The sequence below is a fragment of the Podarcis liolepis genome (assembly GCF_965112155.1).
Source record: "Podarcis liolepis genome assembly, chromosome: 5".
In the NCBI taxonomy this organism is placed as follows: Eukaryota; Metazoa; Chordata; class Lepidosauria; order Squamata; family Lacertidae; genus Podarcis; species Podarcis liolepis.
In genome coordinates, this window is record NC_139556.1 from 22,989,063 (window position 1) to 23,006,069 (window position 17,007).

Below are 17,007 nucleotides of genomic sequence, written 5' to 3' on the forward strand. Positions count from 1 at the left end.
ATGGTTACCTAGAATTGCAACCATTTGCTCTAGTTTGGTGATCAACACACTGATGGGCAAAGCTATCTGTGGACACCTGGTGTGTTTTAAAGGGCCAGATCCAGCACGTGGACCGCCAGTTTTTCACCCTTGATTTACTTCGTTTTAGGTTTCTACTAGAAAACTGCTTGTCAGCTTTTATGTGGGTAATGTTCTGGCCTCATCAACACACTCCAGCCAGCTAAACTCACATCTAATCCACACTTCCATTTAAACCCATCGTCAGCTTTATTAATGGCTTGAAATCAATTTTAACAGCAAATAATTTACAAATGCAGATGACCAGGCTGCAACTCAGTGTGGCAGAGAAGGCCAGAGGCAATCAGTTTTAACCAGGTCTAAACAGGATTAGATAACCTACACAAGAGCAACCAACTGAAGATACTAGATACCAAGGATTGATCAGAAGCTAATGGGGTTGCAGAAGGAAAGTCAAAACAGTTCTAAACACATACACTAGGGGGCAACATAAAAAACAACACAATACCCATTTGGGGGCAGAACACATTATAAAATTTTATTTTGAGAGCCAGGATGGTGTAGCAACTAGAGTCTGGGGAAGTTCACGTTTAAATCCTCACATATCTTACTTGCTGAGTGAGCTTGGAACGCTCCCTCTCTCTACCTCACAGGGTTGTTGTACGGGATAAAGGAAAGGAGAGGGGAACATTGCATACACTATCCATTCCTGAGCTCCTTGGAGAAAGGGTGAGATAAAATGAATGTAGTAATAATGGTATTGATTTTGATATGCCTGTTAATGTCTGCCCCCCCCCCCCCGTTTGCATGACTAAAGGCTACTTCACATATGATGTATGTGTGTGTTTTATAAATAGATCTACATGCACCAGGGAGCCTCTCTGATGTGTGCATGGTTTTTTCCCCCAACAAGCATACACAGCTTTCAAATAATGCATTTTTCTCTGCTGTTGGGCTGCAATTCTAAATGACCATAGACTAAGCAGGGGAAGTGCATGCACCCAATTGGGTCATGTTTTGGAATTTTTCACTGCACGCTGTTGCCCAACAGAAAGGGCAAGGTGCTTTCCTATATGAATCTGGATAACTGAGCAGTAAAAAACAATCTCAAAGAATAAGAGAATCTGTGCACAAAAATTAGCTGGGCATAGGCAGGCTATGTACTGTGGGCATGCCTGAGTTTTTTTTGCTCTGTCTGTGTGGATTTAAGATTCTGCCGATATACTGAAAGTCAGACACTGAATAAAGCAGTAATTAAAATACTGTGTTAGGATATCAAGAGCAGGAGTCTGTTTTTGTAATCAATAAAAGGTGTCAGACAGCCAAATAGCTGGAAGTTACAATTCCCCAAACTCATGTGCACTGCTATTACACTGCAGCTTCATTGTTAATCAATTGCCTAACATCTGCGAAATGTCTCTTTGGTAAGATGTGGAGAGCTCATCCCCTCCTCTCCATGACCCTAACTAAATTCTGGGATAACAATAAATGCTGTTAACTTCATAGACACGTTGAAAAGAGGCAACTGAAAACTGTTTCTCATACCTAATAGAAACTGGTGCTAACCAAATGACTGTATGTGGAAGGTTTCCTTTTTATTTTTTTTCTGAAGGAGCAATGAAGCAGAACCATCCATTTCATTACTGGAAATGACCCAACGCCTTCCCCCCTCCCAGAGTGGGCAGGGGGAGGGCAGTGGCTATTTCTTCTAGAGTTTTAAAATGAATTGCCAAATTAAAGCACTCTTTGTTCCTCAGAACACTGTGGTAGGCAGAATGTTCATTCACATTGGCTTAAAATGTTCCTCCAGGTTGCTGAAAGATTGGGAAGGGTGGTTGCTTCTTTGTTATATAGTATTTCATCAAGTGTTTCATGCACATTGACCATGTTTGGACATAACACTGAACCACAGCTTAGTACTGCATGAATGAGCCAAACCTCTTTCTGGGCTCCTCTTCCCCTCTCTTTATTCTGCACTGCTTGAAGAATGAATGCAGAATTGCTTAGTTTTAAGTCAGCCATGCCTTCTTGCGTCATCTGAACTGAGATTTGTGGTTACCACTAACTATGGTGAGGTTCAAAACAAACTAGCTTAATAAACTGCAGTTTGCAGCTGGCTTCTTTCAAAACGAACTACGGTCAGTGCTAAAACGCAGTACCGAGTTCAGATGAAACAGGAAGCTATGGATAGCTAAAAATAAGAGGAAAAGCTTTCAAAATCCTCCTGGCTGTACAGGAAGGGAGAGTGTGTGAGAGCTGGGGTGGAGGCTAGGCAAATTCATGTAGTGTTTAGTGCTGTGTCCAAACTTGGCCACTGTCTCCGTGGTCCTTACTGGGAATCACTTCAAACACTGATTTTTCAGTTCTTAGTGTTCAGCTTTACAGGGCCAAACATTATCTCTGCAATGGAAGCCAATATTATGATTAAGGCATGCTGAAAGGGCAGCACCAAAAACCAGAAAAGGGGTCAGAAATCCAACAGGTGCAGGAGACAAACTTAGTATATTGAGTGCTTTAATCTCTATCCCAACAGGGGACTGTTACTACCATGTTGCGGATGGTGGGCAGAAACTGAAAAGTGGTTTGCATAAGGTCATCTGAAACAATTGCTTGGATCCAGTGTCCCCTGTGTGAGACAGTGAGGATTTTCTGATACTGCCAATGTCCCTCTTCTGTTTCTGCCCCCACGTCCTTGTGCATCCATTTTAACTTCCTCTTACCCTTGGAGGAACTTACGCAGAACACTCTGTGATTCTTTGGATCCAAGCCAATCATTATTTGGAAAGAAAGGGGGATTTTAGATGATAATGTCCATGTGCAGAATTGTGATGATCAGAGTTGAATTCTGGGCGAATTCCCAGCCCTTTATTGATTTTGTTTTCTCAGCAAAGTGGAGCAAAGCAAAACAAAACAGAAAAAAGGAGAATTTGACAGTTAGGCCAGCTTGAGTTGGAAGGCAGGGGTCTGTTTCAAACTGGGGCAATGGCTGTACTTATGTGAGATGTTATTTCAGTGCCATTTCTTTTCCTATCAGCAGTACAGCAGTGCTCTTGTAGTAGTTACACATTTCCCATTACAACTGATGTCTGCTGACTTGTTTTCTGGTGAGAGAAGTCAAACTGCGCAGGTATTAGGAGGCAAAGGTCAGCTGAAGACATGGTCCGACTGAGGATCAGGTATTCTCAGGCAAATCTGCCACCTGCATTCTTGGTGACACAGATTAATTACATTCCTTCCAATCTGGGAACAACTGGTTTGAACAGAACCAATAAATGAATGACAAGTTGCTTATAGAATCACAGAATTGTAGAGTGCGAGAGGAAACATGAGGGTCATCTGTGATGCAGGATGTTTTTGCCCAATGTAGGGCTTGAACCCACAACCCTGTGATATAAGAGTCTCATGCTTTACTTACAGAGCTATCCTGGAGTCTAATTTGTCTTAATAATAACTTGCTAGTTTGCAAATGCCAACTGTTCCTGACTAATTTGTAAAATTTGAGGTGTATTCTACCATAATCACTTCCTGTGCCAGGGTGTGACCCATAGTTTGTATGGTATGACAAGCATGTGGAAGCAGCGGCCGGTGCCTAGCAGGGTGTGATCCTGCTTCCGCATGTGGTTTGTCTATGCACTTTGGTGAACTTGTGCATAACTTCTCTCAGTGTGGTTGAAGCTCTTTGCATTTCCTTGTTGACACAGGACTTACCTTACATATAACAAACTGGAGTTAGGATTATGGAATCATTTAGCAGGTGACCAGGACTATAACATTTAACCCACTAATGTCACCTTTGGTATTAAATAGCAAGCTCCTTTTGCTTAGGATGTATATTGCTAGAACTGGTGGAATATGCAATTCCATCTGCTTTTGGAGCCAGTGTGGTGTAGTGGTTAAGAGCGGTAGTCTCATAATCTGGGGAACCGGGTTCGACTCTCCGCTCCTCCACATGCAGCTGCTGGGTGACCTTGGGCCAGTCACACTTCTGTGAAGTCTCTCAGCCCCACTCACCTCACAGAGTGTTTGTTGTGGGGGAGGAAGGGAAAGGAGAATGTTAGCCGCTTTGAGACTCCTGAAGGGGAGTGAAAGGCGGGATATCAAATCCAAACTCTTCTTCTTCTTCTTTTATGGAAACAAACTGGGGGAAATGGTCCAGCTGTGTTCAGAAAAGGAAACACAATCAGCAGTGACATCCTTCAAAATCTGATGCACTTATGGTAAAAATGCTTATTTGCAGGAATTTGAAAGCAATTGCTTTGTTTGTTGGAAATGGTTTTAAGAGAATGAAACCTAATTTTACAATTTTTGTATTATATGTGTCCAGCAATTTTTAACACATTAGAGCAGTGGCAGCTATACTTGATATGAACATGAGCTTGCAAAACCTTAATTCTGTTTCTTTTTGAACCATTGGGGGGCGGGTGTGGGTGTGGTGGTTATTCAAGGTCAGCAGCACCGAGAGGCAAAAGTGAGTCTGTCCAAGGCAATATTTATGAATGGGCTTTCATCTGCCTCTAATTGAAATTAGCATTGAGTCATTCTCCCTCCCCCCCCCCCGCCAGTAACTTTCCAAGGAGACAAATTTAACTTGACAGAGGAATAAAAGGTCTGAACTCAAGCTCTCCAAAAGAGTACAAAATGTGGCCAAGCTCGTAAATCACACCGCTAAATTGTAATGTGTATGCTAATTGGTCTCAAGTTCCATTTTTAACCTTTCCTTTAGCATCATAAGGACAAGAAGGATATTTTAGCATGCAGCAGACAAGAGACAGAGAGAGAGAGCTTAAAGCAGACTGAGGAAATGGACATTCTGAAGGGCTGCATGTCTCTGCCCAGATCTCCTTCATGCTGGACCAAGTAGCTTAGATGGCTAAAATGAAACCTCTTGTTTCAGAGACAGCATAACTCCTGAGTATCAGGTGTTGGGAACAAGCAGCAGAAGAGAGTCATTGCCTTCATGCTTTGCTTGTGAGCTTCCCAGAAGGATCTAGCAGGCAGCTGCTGAAATCAGAACGCTAGGCTAGATGAACCCTTGGTCTGATCCAGCAAACCAATGCTTGATTTCTTTTTTAATGTTTTTCTTTTTAATTTCAAGTATTAATTTCAAGTGAGAACTACAGAGCTTAGGAGTTGTACAGAAAAGAAAGAAAAATAACAACTGATGATTGTAGCAATGAGGCCATTCTTATTATCTCCAAAGAAGCGTAGAATCTAGTCGGGTATGAATTAGAGATGAGATAATTCTCTTTTTTTGGCCATATCTCAGAATTAATTATTCAGATGTCGAATGGAATAATTTAAACTTTTAAATTCAAATTCTAAAGTAAAAATTTACCTCAGGATTTGCAGCACAAGGATTTGCTCACCCTCTTGGTGGGGCGTCGTTGTGGGACAGCGAGGACTCTCCTAAGGCCCTGACAAGGGAATCACAGCATCGGCGTCCCGTCTGGATAGGTGGTGTGGGCGTAAACCTGTGCCACCTTTCAGGAGCTGGATCCTAGCCTGCACCTGGGATTGGTAAATGGGGGTGCAGTATTTGGACATGGGCTGGGCCAGGAGCGGAGCCAACGGAGCAGGAAGGCTTCCCTTGGGTCCACGCCCTGGCCATTTAAACAGCCCGCGCCTGGGGCCCTACCTGCTTTTCCTTCATCTGGAAAAGTGCTTTGATTTTGTTGGTGCCTTCTCTTGGTTGTTTTGATGGGAAGAGACCAATATTGATTGTTCGTCACTTTCAAATGATATGAAATACAAGCGAACAATCAAATGCTATCCATTATCAACTAGGGGGTAATGTTGAGCATCCTAATACTCAAATATTCAAATAATATCCAATATGTATTTGGCAGCAAAATCTGAGGAGAACTTTTGGGGGGAAATGAATTTCAGTTCCAGATTTCATTCGTTCTTTTCTGTGCACAGGCATATTTCATTTTTAAAAAAATAACTAGTCGTGATGCATCGCTCTACCCTCTCAGAAAAGCCTGTGACAAATGAGACTCAAGCACATATTATTGACTCTGAATTTCTGCCCTGTCTCCCTCAATGGGCATAGCACAAGGATAGAATATCTGGTTTGTGTGCAGAAGATTCCATATTCAGATTCTGGCATTTCCAGGTAAAGCTGAGAGAGACCTTAGTTTATAATCCTGGAAATTTACTACCAGTCAGGGCAGACAATACTGAGCTGGATCGACCAATGGACTGATTCGGTATAAGCCAGTGCATGTTAGTCTCCGTTGCAGAACACTAGCTTCCAACTGCCAAAAAAGCATCTGTCTGGTACAAACTTGCACTACTGGAATGTGGCCAATACTGAATGCAGTCCATCAAGTAGGATAAAAGTAGTACACATTCCCATTATATTAACAACAGCAAAATGTCTTGTGACACCTTAAACACTAGCAAAATTATTTTGGCATAAAGGGTTCATGGACTAAAGTCCACTTTATCATCAGCATTACACTAAGTTATATTCACGCCTTTCAAAATTAGTTCCAGCTGCGTTGCATCAGAAAGCCAGGCTGTTTGTTCAACAAGCAAACCTACCCACTCGACCATTGCCAAATTGGCATCTTGCTTTCGGTTTCAGCACACCATAACACCAGATTCAAGAGCTTTCTTGGTGGGCCAATCTGTTACTGATTGTGCTAACCTGCGGAAGTATTCCCCAGAGTTACATCGGTTTCCTGTTTTGAGAAATTGCTTCTGCATGACTTCAGAGGCTAGCTTGGTATCTGGGAACTCTACCAGCAACTCCATCAGCAGTGATACATAACAACCCACATTTCACTGGCTTCATCCCCATTCTAGCCATTGACTTGTTTGCCTTATTATTGCCTGAGAAGCAAAGGCATGGTTAATTGTTTCATATGGACCATGAATTCTAGCGTCTTAAATGAACCGTGACTGTGAGTGAGGCTATGGCTCTTCCAGAACCGATGAACAATTGCTCTCATGTGGTGAGGAACTGACTATTCTTAACAGGCTATCGTCCAAAAACTATGTATTCAAAATGTGGCTTGGAAACTGGCTGGTTTCAAGGGATTACTGCAGACTACTGGGTTCAGGATTCCTGCTTAAGCTGGGGCAAACTGGGAGGTTAGCATCACACTGGACTTTTTTCATAAACCATTCCAAGTTGTTTAGCAAAACCATTCCAATATGTTTAGCTGCAGAAAACGTATCCCCGCCCCCAAAAAACTAACCAAAAGATTGCAGACTCTTTTAACTGCAGGGTTATTTTGTGCCCAGATGTATTTTAGGCTTACCAAGAAAGAGGACCTTAGTCAATGCCACACAACCTTAGTCATGCCTCACAGTCACACCTACTGAAATCAGTGTACCTAGTGCAGGTGGCGCTGTGGTCTAAACCTCTGAGCCTCTTGGGCTTGCGGATCATAAGGTCAGCAGTTCAAATCTGTGTAACAGGGTGAGATCCTGTTGCTTTGTCCCAGCTCCTGCTAACCTTGCAGTTTGAAAGCATACCAGCACGAGTAGATAAATAGGTACCGCTGCTGTGGGAAGGTAAATGGCATTTTCGTGCGCTCTGGCTTCCTTCACAGTGTCCCGTTGCGCCACTGATTTAGTCATGCTAGCCACATGACCTGGAAAGCTGTCTGCAAACAAACGTTGGCTCCCTCGGCCTGAAAGCGGAGATGAGCACCTCACCCCATAGTTGACTGGACCTAACCGTCCAGTGGTCCTTTACCTTTACCTGAGTATATTATTTATTTCAAGTATTTATAGACAGAAAAGATCACAAAGCAGTTTGAGTTTGGCTTCGGCTGGGGAGGGCGGGATATAAATAAAATTTTATTATTTTATTATTATTTACCCTAAGGACAGCATGGATTGAACCTGGGGACTTTCTCTTTCCCCATGCCCAGCCATGTTCGATTATGGCCAATGTGTTCTTCGTAAAACAGAACTTTGTCTGGAACCATCTAGAAAGTACAATGCACATGATATGAACTATAGGCAAGATTTTAGAAATTAAAGTTTTATGAGTTTCAGAAAATATCATAAATATCATCTGTTAAGCAATCCAGTAACCTGAATTCATGCAAGAAATCATGGTTTGCTGGAGTGTTGGTCTGGGGAACCACGGTACACTTTCACTTACCTGTGTGAGCAGTGAAAGGAAGGAGAAATCTACCTTCTTGTGTCAAGTTAGAACCATGCCTCATTCTCCCTTGCCTCTCTTGTAGTCTTGGCCGAATGACTTAACTCTCTTCCCTCTTTTTCACTGTTTATTGAATGATGTGGAAGCAGCTGGCAATAATGAGTTTTACCACTTGGAGGTGCTACTTTACAAATATATAGAACAAAAGGGCACTAACAGTAATGTCTTGTTTCTAGTGAAACTGCTAATTTCGGACTGTGTTACCTTCTTACCTTCCTCACTGTCACTTTTCTCCTTGTTGTTATTTCTCTTGCTGTTCAAATTGTGACTAACTTTCATGTTCAAAGGTTATGATTCTCAGCATGCTTGCTGGGCAATAAATTGCAATGAAATCAGGGGGACTCGTGTCCAAGTAATATGCATTGTGTTGGGCTGCACAGCTAGCTTTCCTTTGGAGTACACGAATTAAAACTTTCCAGAAAATTAAGAGCTAGCATTTCTCATCTTGACGCTGTGGACCAGAAGTGATGAGCAGCTATCCATCCTTTCTTGCTAGATGTGAATGGACCATAGCTGAATGGTAGAGCTCATGCTTTGTGTGTGGAAAGTCATTGCTTCAATACCTGGCTTCTGCTGGCAGGGCTGTAAAGGCTCTCTAGCTGAAACCACAAAGAGCTGCTGCCAGTCAGTGTACGCACTATTGAGCTAGGACTTGATATAAGGCAGCTTCCTGTGTTTCTGCACGTGCATGTGTGTGCGCATGCAGACACACCTCTTTTGTCATGTAATTCTGACTTCTTAATCAATGTTCTGCTTTCAGAGGCTTTTGGTGTACATTTACTTTTTTTGCATTTTACTGACTAGAATTAATTTGTATGGTCTGTGATCTCAGTTATTTGAGATAAAATGAACAAGAATTCTGTGAGGAGAGTGATTGTAACTGTAGGTGTCAAGTAACATGGGGATTTGCCATTTTTTCACAATTTGCTGTAGCTATTGATGGTGCTTCTTGGTCTGCAGATAGAGAGCAGTTGATGAACTTTTTAAAAAGCCTACAGCTCTCTATCACAGCAACTCCCCCCCCCCCAAAAAAAACCCCACACGCCCTAGTACAGAAACTTCCATATTTCATTGGTGAATTTTGAAAACCATTATTTGGGCCTGAAAACCATGCTCTCTCGCTCTTTTTTTTAAAGTGACTAATTCAATCTGTTTTCTCTGAGTATTCAAATATTTTGTTATGTGCAGCAGACTTTTTGATGCTGGCTTGGACCAACTGCCAGAATGAAGGCGCTTGATGAGGTGCTTGGCTTCTAGAAGTCATCGTTGCTGGGGTGACAATATCAACAGAAGGAGGGGATCACTGGGGAGGAGAGGGCTGCCAGGGAAAGGAGGCAAAGCCTGGCTTCTCCAACCCTGGTTAGGAGGTCACAGCTGGCGCAACTAGCTGTAATGTAATGTGGTTTGAAGGAGCTCAACCAGCCAACAGCCTTGCTCCCACATTTTGCACCAACTGCAGCCTCTAAACCCATCCCTCAAGAGCAGCTGTACACAGAGCGCATCACAACAGTCCAGTTGTGAGGTAACCAGTACAGGAGTCAAAGCAACTAGGCTACCCCTGTCTAGCCTTAGTATCATTGGGCTCCTGCCAAGGCAAACATCCCTGCAGCGGACTCACTGACATTCTCCCGAGACTTTTGGTGCTGCCTGTGTTTGCCCGCTGTCTCTGAGCATGCAAGGAAAGTCAAAAGTAAGTTTCAGCAGCACCTTCCACCTGCCTTGGGTCTGGGCTTGGAGCAACCAGCCCAGCCATTCTTAACTGGTTGGTTTACATGGTGGAAAGAAAAGGGTGGTGGAAAGAGTTTGGTAGCCCTTCCTTCCAAGGTGAGGGGGAGTGGCCTAAGCATGGACTTAACACCTCCACGTATTACCATATTTTCCCGTGTATAAGACGCCCCCATGTATAAGACGCCCACTACTTTTGGGGACCCCAAATTTAGAAAATGAGCATATGCACTATCCATGTATAAGACGCCCTCAGATTTTTAACTTTATTTTAAAGTAAAAAAACCTAGTCTTATACATGGAAAAGTACAGTAATTAGTTGGTTATATGAGGCTGATTTATATGTGTTATATTGCCACGCCTGGCCATAAATACGTATTGACACACTTGTATCAGGCAGCCAGAAAGACAGAGGTCTTAAATAGAGGAAACAAAAGAATTGAAGGTACCTCAATCAATGGTCTGATTTTTTTAAAAAATGGGATATTTTAAGGGGCTATGGGGAGGGTGACCCATGTTACTAATTAATTCTGAGAGACAGTTCTTGGGCATTGGTTTGATGTCATTACGATGCATAGTGCAGCCAGATATAGTTATTGAAGTGTTATAATTCCCCTGTCTGAGAAATACGTATGAAAATTCACTCTAGCTGTTGGATGGATGAATATTTAAGAAACTAAATCCATGGAAAATAATTCTGGGATGAGGCGTCTTAGCCTTAGACACACTGGCTAACGAAGTATTCGATTTGTATTATTAGCTCTGCTGGAAATAGTCCAGTAGCATTTTATTTGATTGGGCTTGTATCTTCCATTGTACGCTTGATGAATAGATATTGCTTGCTGGCAGGATTATAAATCCAGTCAGATTTGTCATCAGTTTGCAGTTACAGGAAATAAGTTGCATATGGTTTTATAAGGTAGTGGTGGAAAATAGAACCTTCCAGTTAAAAATGAGCGAAGTCTGTGGCATCCACAAACTGAGGCTAAATTTGTCATGTAGTAAAAATGTTCCTTGACTCCATCACTTGAGACTCTGGGGGGTGAGATGGAGAGAGCACCTCTCCGTAGAACAACCCCTCTGCACTAGAAAACTAGAAATCAGATGGGACAAGTATAGCCTGTTCTGACAAGTTTATTCCTTTTCTGCATGCTGGGATTTTGTTTCTCAGTAGAGTATTCAATTATTTATTCAACTATATATTAAATTTTTATATAGCTCTTCACTCAAGGCTCACAGGGCAGTTTACAATATCTGACACACACACCCCAATTCGCAGTCTAAAGTGGTACAGTCCAATTTTACAATTTTTCCACAGATCCAGTTAATTTGTTCAAAAGTACTGTAGTGATCTTTGAGCGGGCCAAAAGCTTCCCGTCTCCCGTTAATTCTAGCTACCGGTATACAGTGGTACCTCGGGTTAAGAACTTAATTTGTTCTGGAGGTCTGATCTTAACCTGAATAAACCTGAAGCACCACTTTAGTCAATGGGGCCTTCCGCTGCCACCACGCTGCTGCTGCATGATTTCTGTTCTCATCCTAAAGCAAAGTTCTTAACCCGAGGTACTATTTCTGGGTTAGCAGAGTCTATAACCTGAAGTGTCTTGTAACCTGAAGTGTCTGTAACATGAGGTACCACTGTATATTGATATATATATTTTATTTATAATTGTTCACATCCATTTCCTCTTTGCTCCCATACTGAACATCCATCCATTTTATTCCTCTTCAAGTAACCAGAGATTATCACATAGCAAATTTAGGTACTGGATGACATAATTAGGGGCAAATGAAGCTCATTTACAATGAGAACAATGCTTCCCAGGAAGTCCACAGGTGGGGGCGGGGCGGGGGCAGCATTCCTCAGGATAGAAACTATTTGTGTGAGGGGGCTCCTTGCTTAGTAAACGCCACCTTGATTTACCCATGGTGGGCTTTAAACGAGCTTTTGCACCTTAAGTGAAAACCAAGATGATCACAGTGCCAAGCTAGAGACTGTGCTTTTGTGGGAAATATAGGTGCTTGGACCCTAGAGGTGAGAAAGTGGAGCCCCAACTGAAACAAACAAACAAATCAAAACAATTCATCTTGTGCAACTTTGCCCTAGGGCACAAAGATCTCTGTGGATCTGCCCTAATTGTTTCCGGTCATACACTGTAGGTACTGCGATTTCTCCTTCCAATTACAGTGGTACCTCAGGTTAGAGACGCTTCAGGTTACAGACTCCACTAACCCATAAATAGTACCTTGGGTTAAGAAATTTGCTTCAGGATGAGAACAGAAATTGTGCAGCGGCAGCGGGAGGCCCCATTAGCTAAAGTTAAGAACAGTTTCAGGTTAAGAATGGACCTCCAGAACAAATTAAGTTCTTAACCCGAGGTACCACTGTATAGCTCCTTCAAGGACACAGAGTGCCATTCAAGGGCAGTCGTGCACTTGGGGGATGTAATGGACTTACAGGAGGCCTAAACAAAATAAAAAAATCCTTCCAGTAGCACCTTAGAGACCAACTAAGTTTGTTATTGGTATGAGCTTTCATGTGCATGCACACTTCTACAGGAGGCCTGTGTGCCCCCTGGACTTACTGGTCTTAAATCCCCCCCATGCTATTACTCTCCAGCAGTCCTCAAAAATAGGGACATTCTATTCTACATCAATTTCAATGCTAGTTACAGTGGTGCCCCGCAAGACGAATGCCTCGCAAGACGGAAAACCCGCTAGATGAAAGAGTTTTCCGTTTTGGAGGTGCTTTGCAAAACGAATTTCCTATGGGCTTGCTTTGCAAAATGAAAATGTCTTGCGAGTTCCTGTGGGTTTTTCCCCTCCCCCCCTTTTCCCAAGCCGCTAAGCCGCTTATCAGCTGATCCTAAGCCGCTAAGCCGCTTAACAGCTGATCCGCTAAGCTGCTTATCAGCTGATCCGCTAAGCCGCTTAACAGCTGATCCGCTAAGCCGCTAAGCCGCTTATCAGCTGACCTGCTAAGCCGCTAAACCACTTATCAGCTGATCCGCTAAGCCCACTAAGCCGCTAATAGCGCTAATCCGCTAAGCCGCTAATGGGCTTGCTTCGCAAGACGAAAAAACCGCAAGACGAAGAGACTCGCGGAACGGATTCTTTTCGTCTTGCGAGGCACCACTGTAGTAGTATTTATTGATTTGGGGTTTTCTTTCCCCCCTCAGAGCTTCCCTAAATGCAATACATAAATTCCCAGTTTTCTGTGCTTTAAAGTGCCCCAGTTTTGTGTGTTTCCTCTAATAACTTTTGTACACTTGACCAGGAGGAAATGTTCAAGCAGTAATACTGGCGTAGAACAGAATGTCCCTGTTTTCAGATGAATGTTGGAGGTATTATGTTCACTTACCTCAGAAAGTAGTACGCTAGCCCTGCTGTGTTTGGGGGACTCCTCCTGCTCATTCTTCGGATATACATCTGCCCCAGAATATTGTCCTGACGGCAGCATATTTCTGAGACTTGCAAGTGTGAGGAGACAATTGGGTGCAATTGGGTGACACAGTATGAAGACCCAAGGGCAGGTGTGGAGGCTAGAAAGTGGGCCACATATATGATATATGAACGGATTTGTCAGAAACATTTCTTTGCCTGTATTCCAGTGTCAAGAAAAGTAGTCTGCATTATTTTCTTTATTAAAAGAATCCATGACTGATCACCCCATCACAATGCTTTCTTATCTGCAGCTGGAGGTAGTCATTTTTCTTAATGGGGTGTTTTTTGGTGGGGGGGGGCAGAATGAAATTGTGAAATTATAGATAAAATATTTAGCGTGGCGTTTGCTAATGGTATGCAGTGAAAGGATGTGGGGTGGAGTGGCGGGGAGAAAGAGAATCTTGTAACTCAACCACAAGTAGCTAAATTGCTATTTTTCTCTTCAGCTTTGTTGGTTGCTTTTGCCTGCATGATTGCCGTGGCCCTCTTGTATTTTCTTGGACTTTATGTCTCCAGGTAAGTCTGTGTAAGTGATATGTGGATCTATATGTTTTTGTGCTATGTTTTAAATCTGCAAGTTATCATTGAATTATTTATTTTTGCATTTATTTATTTTAAAGTATAGACACATAAAGAATTAGAATAAACAGTAATAGTTTTAGTCCGTTTTTATGGGTGTGGGCCTTTAACTGGGTGACAGGAGTGGCCATTTTCCATGTATGTGGCTGGTGAAAGCACATTTATGGAGGTATATTGCCAGTCACAAAGTTCAGCTTGCCCTGTTGAGCTGGTTCTTGAATGTATTTTAAAAGATATCTACAAGGAGCTGCATCCATCCAGGACCACCAATTGTTGCTCATGGCAAGTATGCCCATACCTAGAATTGGATTTTGGCCTATATCTGTGTGAGATCATCATACAGGCATCAAATGGCCAATTTCTAACACTTTTAATCTATTGTGTGATTACTCTTGATATTTTTAATTCAGTAAAACTAGATGCACATATGCACCACCAGTGTTGGCAGTTTTCTCTGCAGCCACTGTCGTGGCCATTTCAGTGCAAAATGTGGCTTGCTTCTTTAACAGAACAAGAAGCCACAGTGCAACGTCAAAGAAACCTCAGGCAACATGTGTGGTTCTTCCCGATGTGTGCAGAGTGCTTTGTTGGATCATGGCATTGGCCACCCTGTTCTTTATGTTGGGATACTGCCAGGGAGATAAAGTCCATCATGGCCCCCAAGCCGGCTGCCGGATGATCCATCGATCTCCCGTAGTCACGCAGTATGAGCTATTAGCAACACGAGATTCCTGGAAATACCTTGCCACATTCCAGGGCTCATGCACACTCTTATCAGCAGATAATGCACAGCAAAAGTTGCACCCAGGAGAGCATTATTTACAAGCTTTTATTCAGCGTTGATCAGAACAAAGAAAGACATGACTGTAGAGAAGAACAGACTCACAAAGCCTGCTCCCTTTTAAGGTGGAACGGAAATATCCTAACACTTTATTTCCTACAAATTTGAATAAACTTAAATTATTGTGAGCTTCTTCATTGTACATAGGGAATTTAGGAACTCACACCATCTTTTGAAAGTTAGTGGGTAACCTTCTGCACCTTAAATTCCTTTGGTGTTTTTAAGGAATTTTGTAAATCTATTAAGTTACAGGAGACAAACTCCTCTTTAAACTGTTACTTATATTCAGGTTTTCTAATTCTAGGTAACATTCAAGTCCTAGATTTATAGACAAGTTACTTTTTGAATTCTTGCAGACTTCACTGTACCCGGGTACACTGCCATTGCCTTCAACACAAACCTACTTCCATTGTAAGTATATGTACCGCTTCACATTCTTTAAACATTTATGGGAGTATTCAACTAAGTTTTACTTACAGTAGATCCATTGAAATGAATAACTCTTGACTAAACAAGGCCAATTAATTTAAATAGGTCTACTATGACTAAAACTTAATTGAACCACCCTTAATTGTGAAATATGCATGTCTCATACAGTGGTACCTTAGTTTAAGAACAGCCCTGCTTACGAACTATTCGGTTTACAAATCCCCCAAACCAGAAGTAGTGTCCCGGTTTGTGAACTTTACCTTGGTGTAAGAACAGAACCCGAATAGTGGAAGGGCACCGGTGGCGGGAGGCCTCATTAGGGAAAGCGCACCTCAGTTTAAGAACAGTTTCGGTTTAAGAACGGACTTCTGGAACGGATTAAGTTCGTAAACCGAGGTACCACTGTATATGTTTCTAATGTGCATAAATTTCTGCAAATACCTCCTTTCCCAACCTGCTCATGTTTTAAAGAGCAATCCCTGCTGGAGTGGTGGATTTAGTAATTAAGAGTGCTTATTCTTGAGTTTTGAGTGATAGGCATAAAAGCACCCTCCTTTTTATTAAACAGAGTGCCTTGACCTGTGTGATGTACTACGTTTCAGCTTTCTATTTGTTGTGGAAGGATCTTTAACCATTTTGATCCCCCCCCCCGAGAAAGTGAGTTGTGTCCAAGCACTTGCGAACACAGCTTGCACTTTTCCACACTAATATGTTCCTGGTTGCCACTGCAAAACCACCTCTCACAATCTGGTGATGCTTCCAGGGTTTAAAGGGGTAAATTCTTCACCCCTCTGATCCTAGTATACGCGTTGATGTTCTTTTTGCAGTGTAGTTTGCCCCTAAGTATGCTTCTTAGAGGAAGGTTTCTTCCATCTGGCCTTTTTAGGCTGCTCCCAGACCACCTGATTATTGAGCATTCATCATGATTTGTGTTTACCAAGTTTGCAGGCATGCTAGATGGCACCAGCTCTTTACTCAGCATTCATTCTGATCTCTTTGCAAGTTCAAACAGCATTACATCAACCAGTGTTGTTTTTACGCTTTACATTTCCACATCGCTTTCCTTATCTCAAAATGTCTGATTTTGGGGAGAAGGAGGTTTGTTGCGCAAGAGCTCTGCATCAAATTTAATTGCGCAACTTGAATTTTCCAGCATGTGATTGAATTTGCCCATCTGTGATACCACCCCAAAACAGCGATAGCCTGGAAGCGCCCTTAGAAGACTGTCTGTTCTTCTCTGATAGCAACCCTACTAAGCAGATAAAATGCTGTGGGGCTCTTGTTTGTGTCCCTGTCTTGCTCAATAGTGCTTGCTGTCAGACAAGATGCTGGGTGATGTACTTTTCTTTGCTTAATGTGGCAGCTAACTTGACAGTAATGAGAGAATGCCACTGCTGGAGACAGATTTGAACTGCTGTCAAGAGCAGTCAGAGTAGATGGAGGTGTTTAAAAATATACGTGGCAGGTTTGTAGAAGAACCTCAGGGTGTATTCTTCTACAGCAGGTGGTTTTAAGTCTGTCTAGCCTCTGCTTGAGATATTCAGGCTACGAACGGGCACTGTGTTTTGTTAGTGGGCTGTGGCCATATGAGGAACAAGTTCTGGAATGTGTGTGTCAAAACTCAAGATCCGTGTAGTCAGGGGCTGGGGCCAGAGCTTCAGCTAGGGCTGGAGCTGACACCTTCATTGTTGACCAGGCAAAGTCAAGAGGCCAGGCAACTAGTACAAATACCCAGAGGCCTCATTCTATTCACCCATCACAGTGGCTGATATAATGCTCCTTTCCTCTG

At 42.6% G+C, this 17,007-nt stretch overlaps 1 protein-coding gene across 4 annotated transcripts in view; it reads left to right on the top strand.

Moving 5' to 3' along the window:
* Positions 1-17,007, top strand: part of LOC310706525 (heparan-alpha-glucosaminide N-acetyltransferase-like) — a 167,584-nt gene that overhangs the window by 31,821 nt on the left and 118,756 nt on the right. For all 4 annotated transcript variants that reach the window (XM_083502652.1, XM_083502654.1, XM_083502655.1 and 1 more), the window contains 2 exons: positions 13,816-13,885; positions 15,146-15,200. In XM_083502652.1, the coding sequence (XP_083358778.1) occupies positions 13,816-13,885; positions 15,146-15,200 (125 nt within the window). The remainder of the gene's footprint in view (positions 1-13,815; positions 13,886-15,145; positions 15,201-17,007) is intronic.